This window comes from Pelophylax lessonae, assembly GCF_965119305.1.
Source record: "Pelophylax lessonae genome assembly, chromosome: 6".
Taxonomy (NCBI): Eukaryota; Metazoa; Chordata; class Amphibia; order Anura; family Ranidae; genus Pelophylax; species Pelophylax lessonae.
In genome coordinates, this window is record NC_138773.1 from 329,460,292 (window position 1) to 329,472,299 (window position 12,008).

The 12,008-nt window shown below is 57.3% G+C and overlaps 1 protein-coding gene and 1 long non-coding RNA gene across 2 annotated transcripts in view; one reads left to right on the forward strand and one right to left on the reverse strand.

The window, feature by feature from the left end:
* The window catches only part of LOC309558134, a 437,057-nt gene that overhangs the window by 407,368 nt on the left and 17,681 nt on the right, over positions 1-12,008 (reverse strand). The gene's annotated exons all lie outside the window — the stretch shown is intronic.
* SLC12A8 (solute carrier family 12 member 8) overlaps positions 1-12,008 on the forward strand; it is a 46,050-nt gene that overhangs the window by 7,294 nt on the left and 26,748 nt on the right. Inside the window, exon 5 of the mRNA XM_082261131.1 lies at positions 8,557-8,670. Coding sequence (XP_082117257.1) covers positions 8,557-8,670 — 114 coding nt within the window. The remainder of the gene's footprint in view (positions 1-8,556; positions 8,671-12,008) is intronic.

Below are 12,008 nucleotides of genomic sequence, written 5' to 3' on the forward strand. Positions count from 1 at the left end.
CATCCATGGCTCTCAATATGTTGGGTTGCAGTGCTCTATGGATGAGGCAATCAATGGCTCTCAATGTTTTGGATTGCAATGCTGCATTACACACAGGTGACCAGCAGAGGGAGCCATAACTCATGGTAATTTTATGGATTTTAGTGGTTTGGGTTGCAGTGCTGCATTACACACAGGTGACCAGCAGGGGGTGGCAGAACTCATGGTCATTGGATTGTAGTGGTTTGGGTCGCAGTGCTGCATTACACATAGGTGACCAGCAGAGGGCGTCATAACTCATGGTCATTCGTGGATTTTAGTGGTTTGGGTCGCAGTGCTGCATTACACACAGGTGACCAGCAGGGGGTGGCAGAACTCATGGTCATTGGATTGTAGTGGTTTGGGTCTTAGTGCTGCATTATACACAGGTGACCAGCAGAGGGCGACATAATTCATGGTCATTCGTGGATTTTAGTGGCTTGGGTTGGGGGTGCTGCATTACACACAGGTGACCAGCAGGGGGTGGCAGTACTCATAGTCAATGGATTTTAGTGGTTTGGGTCGTACTGCTGCATTACACACAGGTGACCAGCAGAGGGAGACAGAACTCATGGTCATTCATGGATTTTAGTAGCTTGGGCTGGGGGTGCTGCATTACACACAGGTGACCAGCAGGGGGCGGCAGTGCTCATGGTCGTTCATGGATTTTAGTAGCTTGGGTTGCAGTGCTGCATTACACACAGGTGATCAGCAGGGGATGGCAGTGTTCTGTGGATGAGGTCATCCATGGCTCTCCATGTTTTGGGTTGGGGTGATGCATTACACACAGGTGACCAGAAGGGGGCGACATAACTCATAGTCATTCATGGATTTTTGTGGTTTGGGTTGGGGGTGCTGCATTACACACAGGTGACCAGCAGGGGGTAGCAGTGCTCTGTGGATGAGGCCATCCATGGCTCTCAATATTTTGGGTTGCAGTGCTCTGTGGATGAGGCAATCTATGGCTCTCAATGTTTTGGATTGCAGTGCTGCATTACACACAGGTGACCAGCAGAGGGAGCCATAACTCATGGTCATTTTATGGATTTTAGTGGTTTGGGTCTTAGTGCTGCATTGCACACAGGTGACCAGCAGGGGGTGGCAGAACTCATGGTTGTTCATGGATTTTAGTGGTTTGGGTTGCAGTGCTGCATTACACATAGGTGACCAGCAGAGGACGACATAACTCATGGTCATTCGTGGATTTTAGTAGTTTGGGTCGCAGTGCTGCATTACACACAGGTGACCAGCAGGGGGCGGCAGTGCTCATGGTCATTCATTGATTTTAGTGGCTTGGGTTGGGGGTGCTGCATTACACACAGGTAACCAGCAGGGGGTGGCAGTACTCGTAGTCAATGGATTTTAGTGGTTTGGGTCGTAGTGCTGCATTATACACAGCTGACCAGCTGAGGGAGACAGAACTGATGGTCATTCATGGATTTTAGTAGCTTGGGTTGGGGGTGCTGCATTACACACAGGTGACCAGCAGGGGGTGGCAGTGCTCATGGTCATTCATTGATTTTAGTGGTTTGGGTCGCAGTGCTGCATTACACACAGGTGACCAGCAGGGGGCGGCAGTGCTCTGTGGATGAGGTCACTGGTTGTGTCTTCCAGAGTTCACGGCCCCATTCTTGGACCCCTTTCCTCCCAGATTATCACTTTCCTTGGCCGTTGTCTGAATTTTCTTTCTGGGACCGGCTGAGTCTCTGCAGGGTGCGGTCCCCTCCCCCCCCCCCCCCCCAATCCTTCTATTCCATACATTGCAGATCTGTGCGCTCACTAATTCCAGGAATATCGATCCCGCCAGTTGTTAGTATTTGGAGAGGATGGGGGGGGGGGGGGTGCAGGGTGTGTCCCCCGATCGCAGGAAGGAAATGTTTGTCATTTGTCCTCCTCCATCCTCTGTGTCCATTCTGATGGCTTCCCGTCCCCCTCCCCCTCCCGACACTTTCTACAGGACACATACAGAGCACACGGATCATACAGCACACACAGTGTACAGAGATCATACAGCGCACACACACAGTGTACAGAGATCATACAGCGCACACACAGTGTACAGAGATCATACAGCACACACAGTGTACAGAGATCATACAGCACACACACAGTGTACAGAGATCATACAGCACACACACACAGTGTACAGAGATCATACAGCACACACAGTGTACAGAGATCATACAGCACACACACAGTGTACAGAGATCATACAGCACACACACACAGTGTACAGAGATCATACAGCACACACACAGTGTACAGAGATCATACAGCACACACACAGTGTACAGAGATCATACAGCACACACAGTGTACAGAGATCATACAGCACACACAGTGTACAGAGATCATACAGCACACACACAGTGTACAGAGATCATACAGCACACACACAGTGTACAGAGATCATACAGCACACACACACAGTGTACAGAGATCATACAGCACACACACAGTGTACAGAGATCATACAGCACACACAGTGTACAGAGATCATACAGCACACACACAGTGTACAGAGATCATACAGCACACACAGTGTACAGAGATCATACAGCACACACAGTGTACAGAGATCATACAGCACACACACAGTGTACAGAGATCATACAGCACACACACAGTGTACAGAGATCATACAGCGCACACACAGTGTACAGAGATCATACAGCGCACACACAGTGTACAGAAATCATACAGCACACACACAGTGTACAGAGATCATACAGCACACACACACAGTGTACAGAGATCATACAGCGCACACACAGTGTACAGAGATCATACAGCACACACACAGTGTACAGAAATCATACAGCACACACAGTGTACAGAGATCATACAGCACACACACACAGTGTACAGAGATCATACAGCACACACACACAGTGTACAGAGATCATACAGCACACACAGTGTACAGAGATCATACAGCACACACAGTGTACAGAGATCATACAGCACACACAGTGTACAGAGATCATACAGCACACACAGTGTACAGAGATCATACAGCACACACACACAGTGTACAGAGATCATACAGCACACACACAGTGTACAGAGATCATACAGCGCACACACAGTGTACAGAGATCATACAGCGCACACACAGTGTACAGAGATCATACAGTGTACAGAGATCATACAGCGCACACACACAGTGTACAGAGATCATACAGCACACACACAGTGTACAGAGATCATACAGCACACACACAATGTACAGAGATCATACAGCACACACACAGTGTACAGAGATCATACAGCGCACACACAGTGTACAGAGATCATACAGCACACACAGTGTACAGAGATCATACAGCGCACACACAGTGTACAGAGATCATACAGCACACACACAGTGTACAGAGATCATACAGCACACACACAGTGTACAGAGATCATACAGCGCACACACACAGTGTACAGAGATCATACAGCACACATGTATTGTATTCTAAGTAATAATCCACCCAATCATGTGTGAGCTTCCTTTAGTTTGTCTGGTGTGAATAGCAGAGAGCTGCATTCTGATTGGTTGGTATGGACGGTACACACTCCATGTCATCCAGTGCCCATCATGAAGGCAGCACACTTGTCTGGCATGTATGGTGACGCCTTCCTGTGCAGCGCCATGCGCTGCGCTCCCCTGAGTCTGGTCCGGTGCGGTTGCGGCTGCGCTCCCGGAGGCGGGTCCGGTGCGGTTGTGGCTGCGCTCCCCGGAGGCGGGTCCGGTGCGGTTGTGGCTGCGCTCCCCGGAGGCGGGTCCGGTGCGGTTGTGGCTGCGCTCCCCGGAGGCGGGTCCGGTGCGGTTGTGGCTGCGCTCCCGGAGCCGGGTCTGGTGCGGTTGTGGCTGCGCTCTCGGAGCCGGGTTCGGTTACACTTGCTGTGCTGGTGGTTTTTAGTAAACAAAAGCGGTGCGGTGCCGGGTCCGGTGCGGTTGTGGCTGCGCTCCCGGAGCCGGGTGTGGTGCGGTTGTGGCTGCGCTCCCGGAGCCGGGTGTGGTGCGGTTGTAGCTGCGCTCCCGGAGCCGGGTGTGGTGCGGTTGTATCTGCGCTCCCGGAGCCGGGTCCGGTGCGGTTGTGGTTGCGCTCCCGGAGCCGGGTCCGGTGCGGTTGTGGTTGCGCTCCCGGAGCCGGGTCCGGTGCGGTTGTGGTTGCGCTCCCGGAGCCGGGTCCGGTGCGGTTGTGGCTGCGCTCCCCGGAGCCGGGTCCGGTGCGGTTGTGGCTGTGCTCCCGGAGCCGGGTCCGGTTACACTTGCTGTGCTGGTGGTTTTTAGTAAACAAAAGCACAATGTAACACCCGTTCACATTGGTAGTGTAACCCCCTCATAGCACGAGATGTGGAAATGTTCTGCAGATTCATTGGAGATAAATTCTGCTTGTACCCGGAGGAGCGCGGTGCACCAAATACCATTGTGGAATATCCCTCCCCCGGCTCACACAGGTGATCTCTGCACCATCCTGCCCCCCCTCCCCCGGCACACACAGGTGATCTCTGCACCGTTTATCCCCCCGGCGCACACAGGTGATCTCTGCACCATTTATCCCCCCCCCCCCCGGTGCACACAGGTGATCTCTGCACCGTTTATCCCCCCCCCCCCGGTGCACACAGGTGATCTCTGCACCGTATATCCCCCCGGCACACACAGGTGATCTCTGCACCGTATATCCCCCCCCTCTCCCCAGCACACACAGGTGATCTCTGCACCGTATATCCCCCCCTCCCCAGCACACACAGGTGATTTCTGCACAGTATATCCCCCCTCCCTCCCCCGGCGCACACAGGTGATCTCTGCACCGTATATCCCCCCCCAGCACACACAGGTGATCTCTGCACTGTATATCCCCCCCCCCTCCCCCGGCGCACACAGGTGATCTCTGCACCGTATATCCCCCCCCAGCACACACAGGTGATCTCTGCACTGTATATCCCCCCCCCTCCCCCGGCGCACACAGGTGATCTCTGCACCGTATATCCCCCCGGAACACACAGGTGATCTCTGCACAGTATATCCCCCCCCTCCCCCGACGCACACAGGTGATCTCTGCACCGTATATCCCCCCCTCCCCCGGCGCACACAGGTGATCTCTGCACCGTATATCCCCCCCTCCCCAGCACACACAGGTGATCTCTGCACAGTATATCCCCCCTCCCTCCCCGGCGCACACAGGTGATCTCTGCACAGTATATCCCCCCTCCCTCCCCGGCGCACACAGGTGATCTCTGCACCGTATATCCCCCCCCAGCACACACAGGTGATCTCTGCACTGTATATCCCCCCCCTCCCCCGGCGCACACAGGTGATCTCTGCACCGTATATCCCCCCGGAACACACAGGTGATCTCTGCACAGTATATCCCCCCCCCCTCCCCCGACGCACACAGGTGATCTCTGCACCGTATATCCCCCCTCCCCCGGCGCACACAGGTGATCTCTGCACCGTATATCCCCCCTCCCCCGGCACAAACAGGTGATCTCTGCACTGTACGGTGCTCGGCGCCCCTCACTGACACGTCTGTGGAGTCGCTCTGCCTCTGAGACGGGAAAACGTTTCTGCAGATTTTTCCAATTATCTGACATAAATTCAGCATGACCTCATGGAGGAGCGCCGCCGATCTGGACGCCATCCAGGGGACACAGCGCAGTCTGTGCTGGAGGTGCTCAGTCAACGACTGGGATCCACAGTCGATCATTCATACACTGAAGATCCAGCATGTGAATGATCTTCCCAACTGATTCCTACCCAATCAGATTGTACAATCTCTGCACAATCTTTATGTTCCTCCAATGTTTGATTCAGAACGATCTAATAGCTGTCACTTCCATTCTGACCCATTTAGTCACTATTTTAATCGGATTTCATGAAACGATTTGCCAGAGCGGAATATTGATCACTTTGAATCGATTGGCAGCACTAAGCTGCTTTGGTCGAGCATACAGATGTATTTTGATCAGATTATGAGATTCATAACCTTCGATCGTACGTGACGATCATATCTCAACTATCGACCAAAGTCCACTCCTCCTCTGGGCAATAATCCGTCACATGGATTGTCGGCTACAAATTGTCAGCTACAATAGGAATAGCCAATCAGGAGAGATTGATCGATTGGGGGGGGGGGGGCTGGGGTTAAAAGAGAAAGCCTTGAAAGCTGTTGGGGGGGGGGGGTGGCAGGGGGAGAGCCACTTGGGGGGCAGTGGAGTGGGGAGAGCTGGGTTGGGGGCTGAGGTGGGGAAGAGCTGAGAGCTAGTTTTGTGTGTGTGTGTGTGTGTGGGGGGGGGATAGGGGTGAGAGGCAGTGGGGGGGAGAGGGTAAAGGTGGTGGGAGGGGGGAGGAGGAGGGGCAGTGGTGGGGGGAGGAGGAGGAGGGGGGAGAGGCAGTGGTGGAGGGGAGGAGGAGTGGGGAGAGGCAGTGGTGGAGGGGAGGAGGAGTGGGGAGAGGCAGTGGTGGGAGGGGAGGAGGAGGGAGGAGAGGCAGCGGTGAGGGGGGGGGGAGGCAGTGGTGAAGGGGGGGAGGCAGCGGGAGGGGGGAGAGGAAGAAGTGGGAGAGGAAGAAGTGGGAGAGGCAGTGGTGGGGGGGAGGAAGCAGTGGGAGAGGCAGTGGTGGGGGGGAGGAAGAAGTGGGAGAGGCAGTGGTGGGGGGGAGGAGGAGGGAGGAGAGGTAGTGGTGGGTGGAGGAGGAGGAGGCGGAGAGGCAGTGGTGGGGGGGAGGAGGAGGGAGGAGAGGTAGTGGTGGGTGGAGGAGGAGGAGGCGGAGAGGCAGTGGTGGGGGGGAGGAGGAGGGAGGAGAGGTAGTGGTGGGTGGAGGAGGAGGAGGCGGAGAGGCAGCGGTGGGGGGGGAGAGGAGGAGGGGGAGAGGCAGCGGTGAGGGGGAGAAGAAAGGGGAGAGGCAGTGGTGGGGGAGTGGGGGAGAGGAGGCGGTGGTTCTTCTATGGATGGTGATGGAGGGAGAGGGGCCCCTAGGATCTGACGCAGGCTGGTCATTATATGGATGGAGGGAGAGGGGCCCCTCCCAGGATCTGGCAGAGGCTGTTTATTATATGAATGAAGGGAGAGGGAGTCCCCAGGATTCGGCATAGGCCGGTCATTATATGGATGGTGATGGAGGGAGAGGGGCCCCCAGGATCCGGCACAGGCTGGTCCTATGGATGGAGGGAGAGGGGCCCCCAGGATCCGTCACAGGCCGGTCATTATATGGATGGAGGGAGAGGGGCCCCCAGGATCTGGGACACAGGCCGATCATTATATGGATGGAGGGAGAGGGGCCCCCAGGATCTGGGACACAGGCCGGTCATTATATGGATGGAGGGAGAGGGGCCCCCAGGATCTGGGACATAGGCCGGTCATTATATGGATGGAGGGAGAGGGGCCCCCAGGATCTGGGACACAGGCCGGTCATTATATGGATGGAGGGAGAGGGGCCTCCAGGATCTGGGACACAGGCCGGTCATTATATGGATGGAGGGAGAGGGGCCCCCAGGATCTGGGACATAGGCCGGTCATTATATGGATGGAGGGAGAGGGGCCCCCAGGATCTGGGACACAGGCCGGTCATTATATGGATGGAGGGAGAGGGGCCCCCAGGATCTGGGAGACAGGCCGGTCATTATATGGATGGAGGGAGAGGGGCCCCCAGGATCTGGGACACAGGCCGGTCATTATATGGATGGAGGGAGAGGGGCCCCCAGGATCTGGGACATAGGCCGGTCATTATATGGATGGAGGGAGAGGGGCCCCCAGGATCTGGGACATAGGCCGGTCATTATATGGATGGAAGGAGAGGGGCCCCCTGGATCCGGCCCCACATTTCTGCGGTGAGATTATCCTGAGCTGTGAATGGTGGAGGAGGAAGAGATTAGTGGCTGCCAGTATTGTGTGTGGCCCCCGGGGAGGGAGATAGCGGTCTGACTTCTGAGAGTAGAATAGCGCTGTGTGTCTCTTATCATGGTGTCACCGGAGTCCCAGGGCTGACACCTTCCGGCTGAGGTTTCTCACTGGTGCCAGTTCTTTCCCGGTGATGAGTCCCAGAACTCTCCGATAAAACTTTCTAAAGTTCCTTTATATCATTCCAGAGGGGTGGAGGGTGCAAGCAGGACTGAGCCAAAGTGCAATACAGAACAGCCAGGGGCCACAGCAGCCAATCAGAATTCATCTGTCATTGCACAATGGCTCAGGGGATAGCACAGGGATGCTGGGTTTACACCTGAAGTCCAGGCAAACCCCTAAATACATATAGGGGAGCCATGTGACCTGGGTTAGTATTTTATGTCCATCCAGTCCTGAGATTCACACAGCACTGCCACACAGTGCAACACTGTCACTTGCATATCTCCTCTCCACCCTGTGACTGGTGCGTGAAAAGAGAAGCGGCAGACCAATGAGCACTGCCTGTTGGATCCGGTGTTTTCTCTATTTGGCTGTTTGATGCAGAAATGTAATATTCTGGAGATGAGATTTGTGTTGTAGAGATACATCGATGATACAATGTCATTGTGTGTGATGGAAATGTTCTGTCCTCTCTCCTCGCAGAGCACGGCTTTGTAGGATATTCGGAGGAATTGCTGCGGAATAATACACTTCCTGATTACTCTGCTGGAGAAACTTTCTTCACCGTGTTTGGCGTATTTTTTCCAGCTGCAACAGGTATTGGGGGAGGGGCCAGGCTCTGCGGTGTGTGTGTGGCAGGCTCTGTGCGGTGTGTGTGGCGGGCTCTGAGTGGTGTGTGTGTGGCAGACTCTGTGCGGTGTGTGTGGCGGGCTCTGTGCGGTGTGTGTGTGTGGGCAGACTCTGTGCGGTGTGTGTGGCAGGCTCTGTGCGGTGTGTGTGGCGGGCTCTGTGCGGTGTGTGTGTGTGGGGCAGACTCTGTGCGGTGTGTGTGTGTGGGGCAGGCTCTGTGCGGTGTGTGTGTGGCGGGCTCTGTGCGGTGTGTGTGTGGCGGGCTCTGTGCGGTGTGTGGCGGGCTCTGTGCGGTGTGTGGCGGGCTCTGTGCGGTGTGTGTGGCGGGCTCTGTGCGGTGTGTGTGGCAGGCTCTGTGCGTTGTGTGTGGCAGGCTCTGTGCGTTGTGTGTGGCAGGCTCTGTGCAGTGTGTGTGTGGCGGGCTCTGTGCAGTGTGTGTGTGTGGCGGGCTCTGTGCAGTGTGTGTGTGTGTGGCGGGCTCTGTGCGGGGTGTGTGTGTGTGTGGCAGGCTCTGTGCGGTGTGTGTGTGGTGGGCTCTGTGCGGTGTGTGTGTGGTGGGCTCTGTGCATTGTGTTTGTGTAGCGGGCTCTGTGCGGTGTGTGTGTGTGGCGGGCTCTGTGCGGTGTGTGTGTGTGTGGCGGGCTCTGTGCGGTGTGTGTGTGGTGGGCTCTGTGCATTGTGTTTGTGTAGCAGGCTCTGTGCATTGTGTGTGTGGCGGGCTCTGTGCGGTGTGTGTGTGTGTGTGGCGGGCTCTGTGCATTGTGTGCGTGGCAGGCTCTGTGCATTGTGTGTGTGTGGCGGGCTCTGTGCGGGGTGTGTGTGTGGCGGGCTCTGTGCGGGGTGTGTGTGTGGCGGGCTCTGTGCATTGTGTGTATGGCGGGCTCTGTGCGGGGTGTGTGTGTGGCGGGCTCTGTGCATTGTGTGTGTGGCGGGCTGTGTGTGGTGTGTGTGTGGCGGGCTCTGTGCGTGGTGTGTGTGGCAGGCTCTGTGCGTGGTGTGTGTGGCGGGCTCTGTGCATTGTGTGTGTGGCGGGCTCTGTGCGGTGTGTGTGTGTGTGGTGGGCTCTGTGCATTGTGTGTGTGGCGGGCTCTGTGCGGGGTGTGTGTGTGTGGCGGGCTCTGTGCAGGGTGTGTGTGTGGCGGGCTCTGTGCATTGTGTGTGTGGCGGGCTCTGTGAGGTGTGTGTGTGTGTGGCGGGCTCTGTGCGGTGTGTGTGTGTGTGTTTGTGGCGGGCTCTGTGCGGTGTGTGTGTGTGGCGGGCTCTGTGCGGGGTGTGTGTGTGGCGGGCTCTGTGCATTGTGTGTGTGGCGGGCTCTGTGCGGGGTGTGTGTGTGGCGGGCTCTGTGCGGGGTGTGTGTGTGGTGGGCTCTGTGCGGGGTGTGTGTGTATGGCGGGCTCTGAGCGGGGTGTGTGTGTGGCGGGCTCTGTGCATTGTGTGTGTGACGGGCTCTGTGCGGTGTGTGTGTAGCGTGGGCTCTGTGCGGTGTGTGTGTAGCGCGGGCTCTGTGCAGGGTGTGTGTGTGGCGGGCTCTGTGCATTGTGTGTAGCGCGGGCTCTGTGCAGGGTGTGTGTGTGGCGGGCTCTGTGCATTGTGTGTGTGGCGGGCTCTGTGCGGTGTGTGTGTGGCGGGCTCTGTGCGGTGTGTGTGTGGCGGGCTCTGTGCGGTGTGTGTGTGTGGCGGGCTCTGTGCGGTGTGTGTGTGTGGCGGGCTCTGTGCGGTGTGTGTGTGTGGCGGGCTCTGTGCGGTGTGTGTGTGGCGGGCTCTGTGCGGGGTGTGTGTGTATGGCGGGCTCTGTGCGGGGTGTGTGTGTATGGCGGGCTCTGTGCGGGGTGTGTGTGTGGCGGGCTCTGTGCGGGGTGTGTGTGTGTGGCGGGCTCTGTGCATTGTGTGTGTGGCGGGCTCTGTGCGGTGTGTGTGTAGCACGGGCTCTGTGCAGGGTGTGTGTGTGGCGGGCTCTGTGCATTGTGTGTGTGGCGGGCTCTGTGCATTGTGTGTGTGGCGGGCTCTGTGAGGTGTGTGTGTAGCGCGGGCTCTGTGCAGGGTGTGTGTGTGGCGGGCTCTGTGCAGGGTGTGTGTGTGGCGGGCTCTGTGCGGTGTGTGTTTAGAGTGGGCTCTGTGCGGTGTGTGTGTAGCGCGGGCTCTGTGCAGGGTGTGTGTGTGGCGGGCTCTGTGCATTGTGTGTAGCGCAGGCTCTGTGCAGGGTGTGTGTGTGTGGCGGGCTCTGCGCATTGTGTGTATGGCGGGCTCTGTGCGGGGTGTGTGTGTGGCGGGCTCTGTGCATTGTGTTTGTGGCGGGCTCTGTGCGGGGTGTGTGTGTGGCGGGCTCTGTGCGGTGTGTGTGTAGCACGGGCTCTGTGCAGGGTGTGTGTGTGGCGGGCTCTGTGCATTGTGTGTGTGGCGGGCTCTGTGCATTGTGTGTGTGGCGGGCTCTGTGCATTGTGTGTGTGGCGGGCTCTGTGAGGTGTGTGTGTAGCGCGGGCTCTGTGCAGGGTGTGTGTGTGGCGGGCTCTGTGCAGGGTGTGTGTGTGGCGGGCTCTGTGCGGTGTGTGTTTAGAGTGGGCTCTGTGCGGTGTGTGTGTAGCGCGGGCTCTGTGCAGGGTGTGTGTGTGGCGGGCTCTGTGCATTGTGTGTAGCGCAGGCTCTGTGCAGGGTGTGTGTGTGTGGCGGGCTCTGTGCATTGTGTGTGTGGCGGGCTCTGTGCATTGTGTGTGTAGCGCGGGCTCTGTGCAGGGTGTGTGTGTGGCGGGCTCTGTGCATTGTGTGTAGCGCAGGCTCTGTGCAGGGTGTGTGTGTGTGGCGGGCTCTGTGCATTGTGTGTGTGGCGGGCTCTGTGCATTGTGTGTGTAGCGCGGGCTCTGTGCAGGGTGTGTGTGTGGCGGGCTCTGTGCATTGTGTGTAGCGCAGGCTCTGTGCAGGGTGTGTGTGTGTGTGGCGGGCTCTGTGCATTGTGTGTGTGGCGGGCTCTGTGCATTGTGTGTGTGGCGGGCTCTGTGCATTGTGTGTGTAGCGCGGGCTCTGTGCAGGGTGTGTGTGTGGCGGGCTCTGTGCATTGTGTGTAGCGCAGGCTCTGTGCAGGGTGTGTGTGTGTGGCGGGCTCTGTGCATTGTGTGTGTGGCGGGCTCTGTGCATTGTGTGTGTAGCGCGGGCTCTGTGCAGGGTGTGTGTGTGGCGGGCTCTGTGCATTGTGTGTAGCGCAGGCTCTGTGCAGGGTGTGTGTGTGTGTGGCGGGCTCTGTGCATTGTGTGTGTGGCGGGCTCTGTGCATTGTGTGTGTGGCGGGCTCTGTGCATTGTGTGTGTAGCGCGG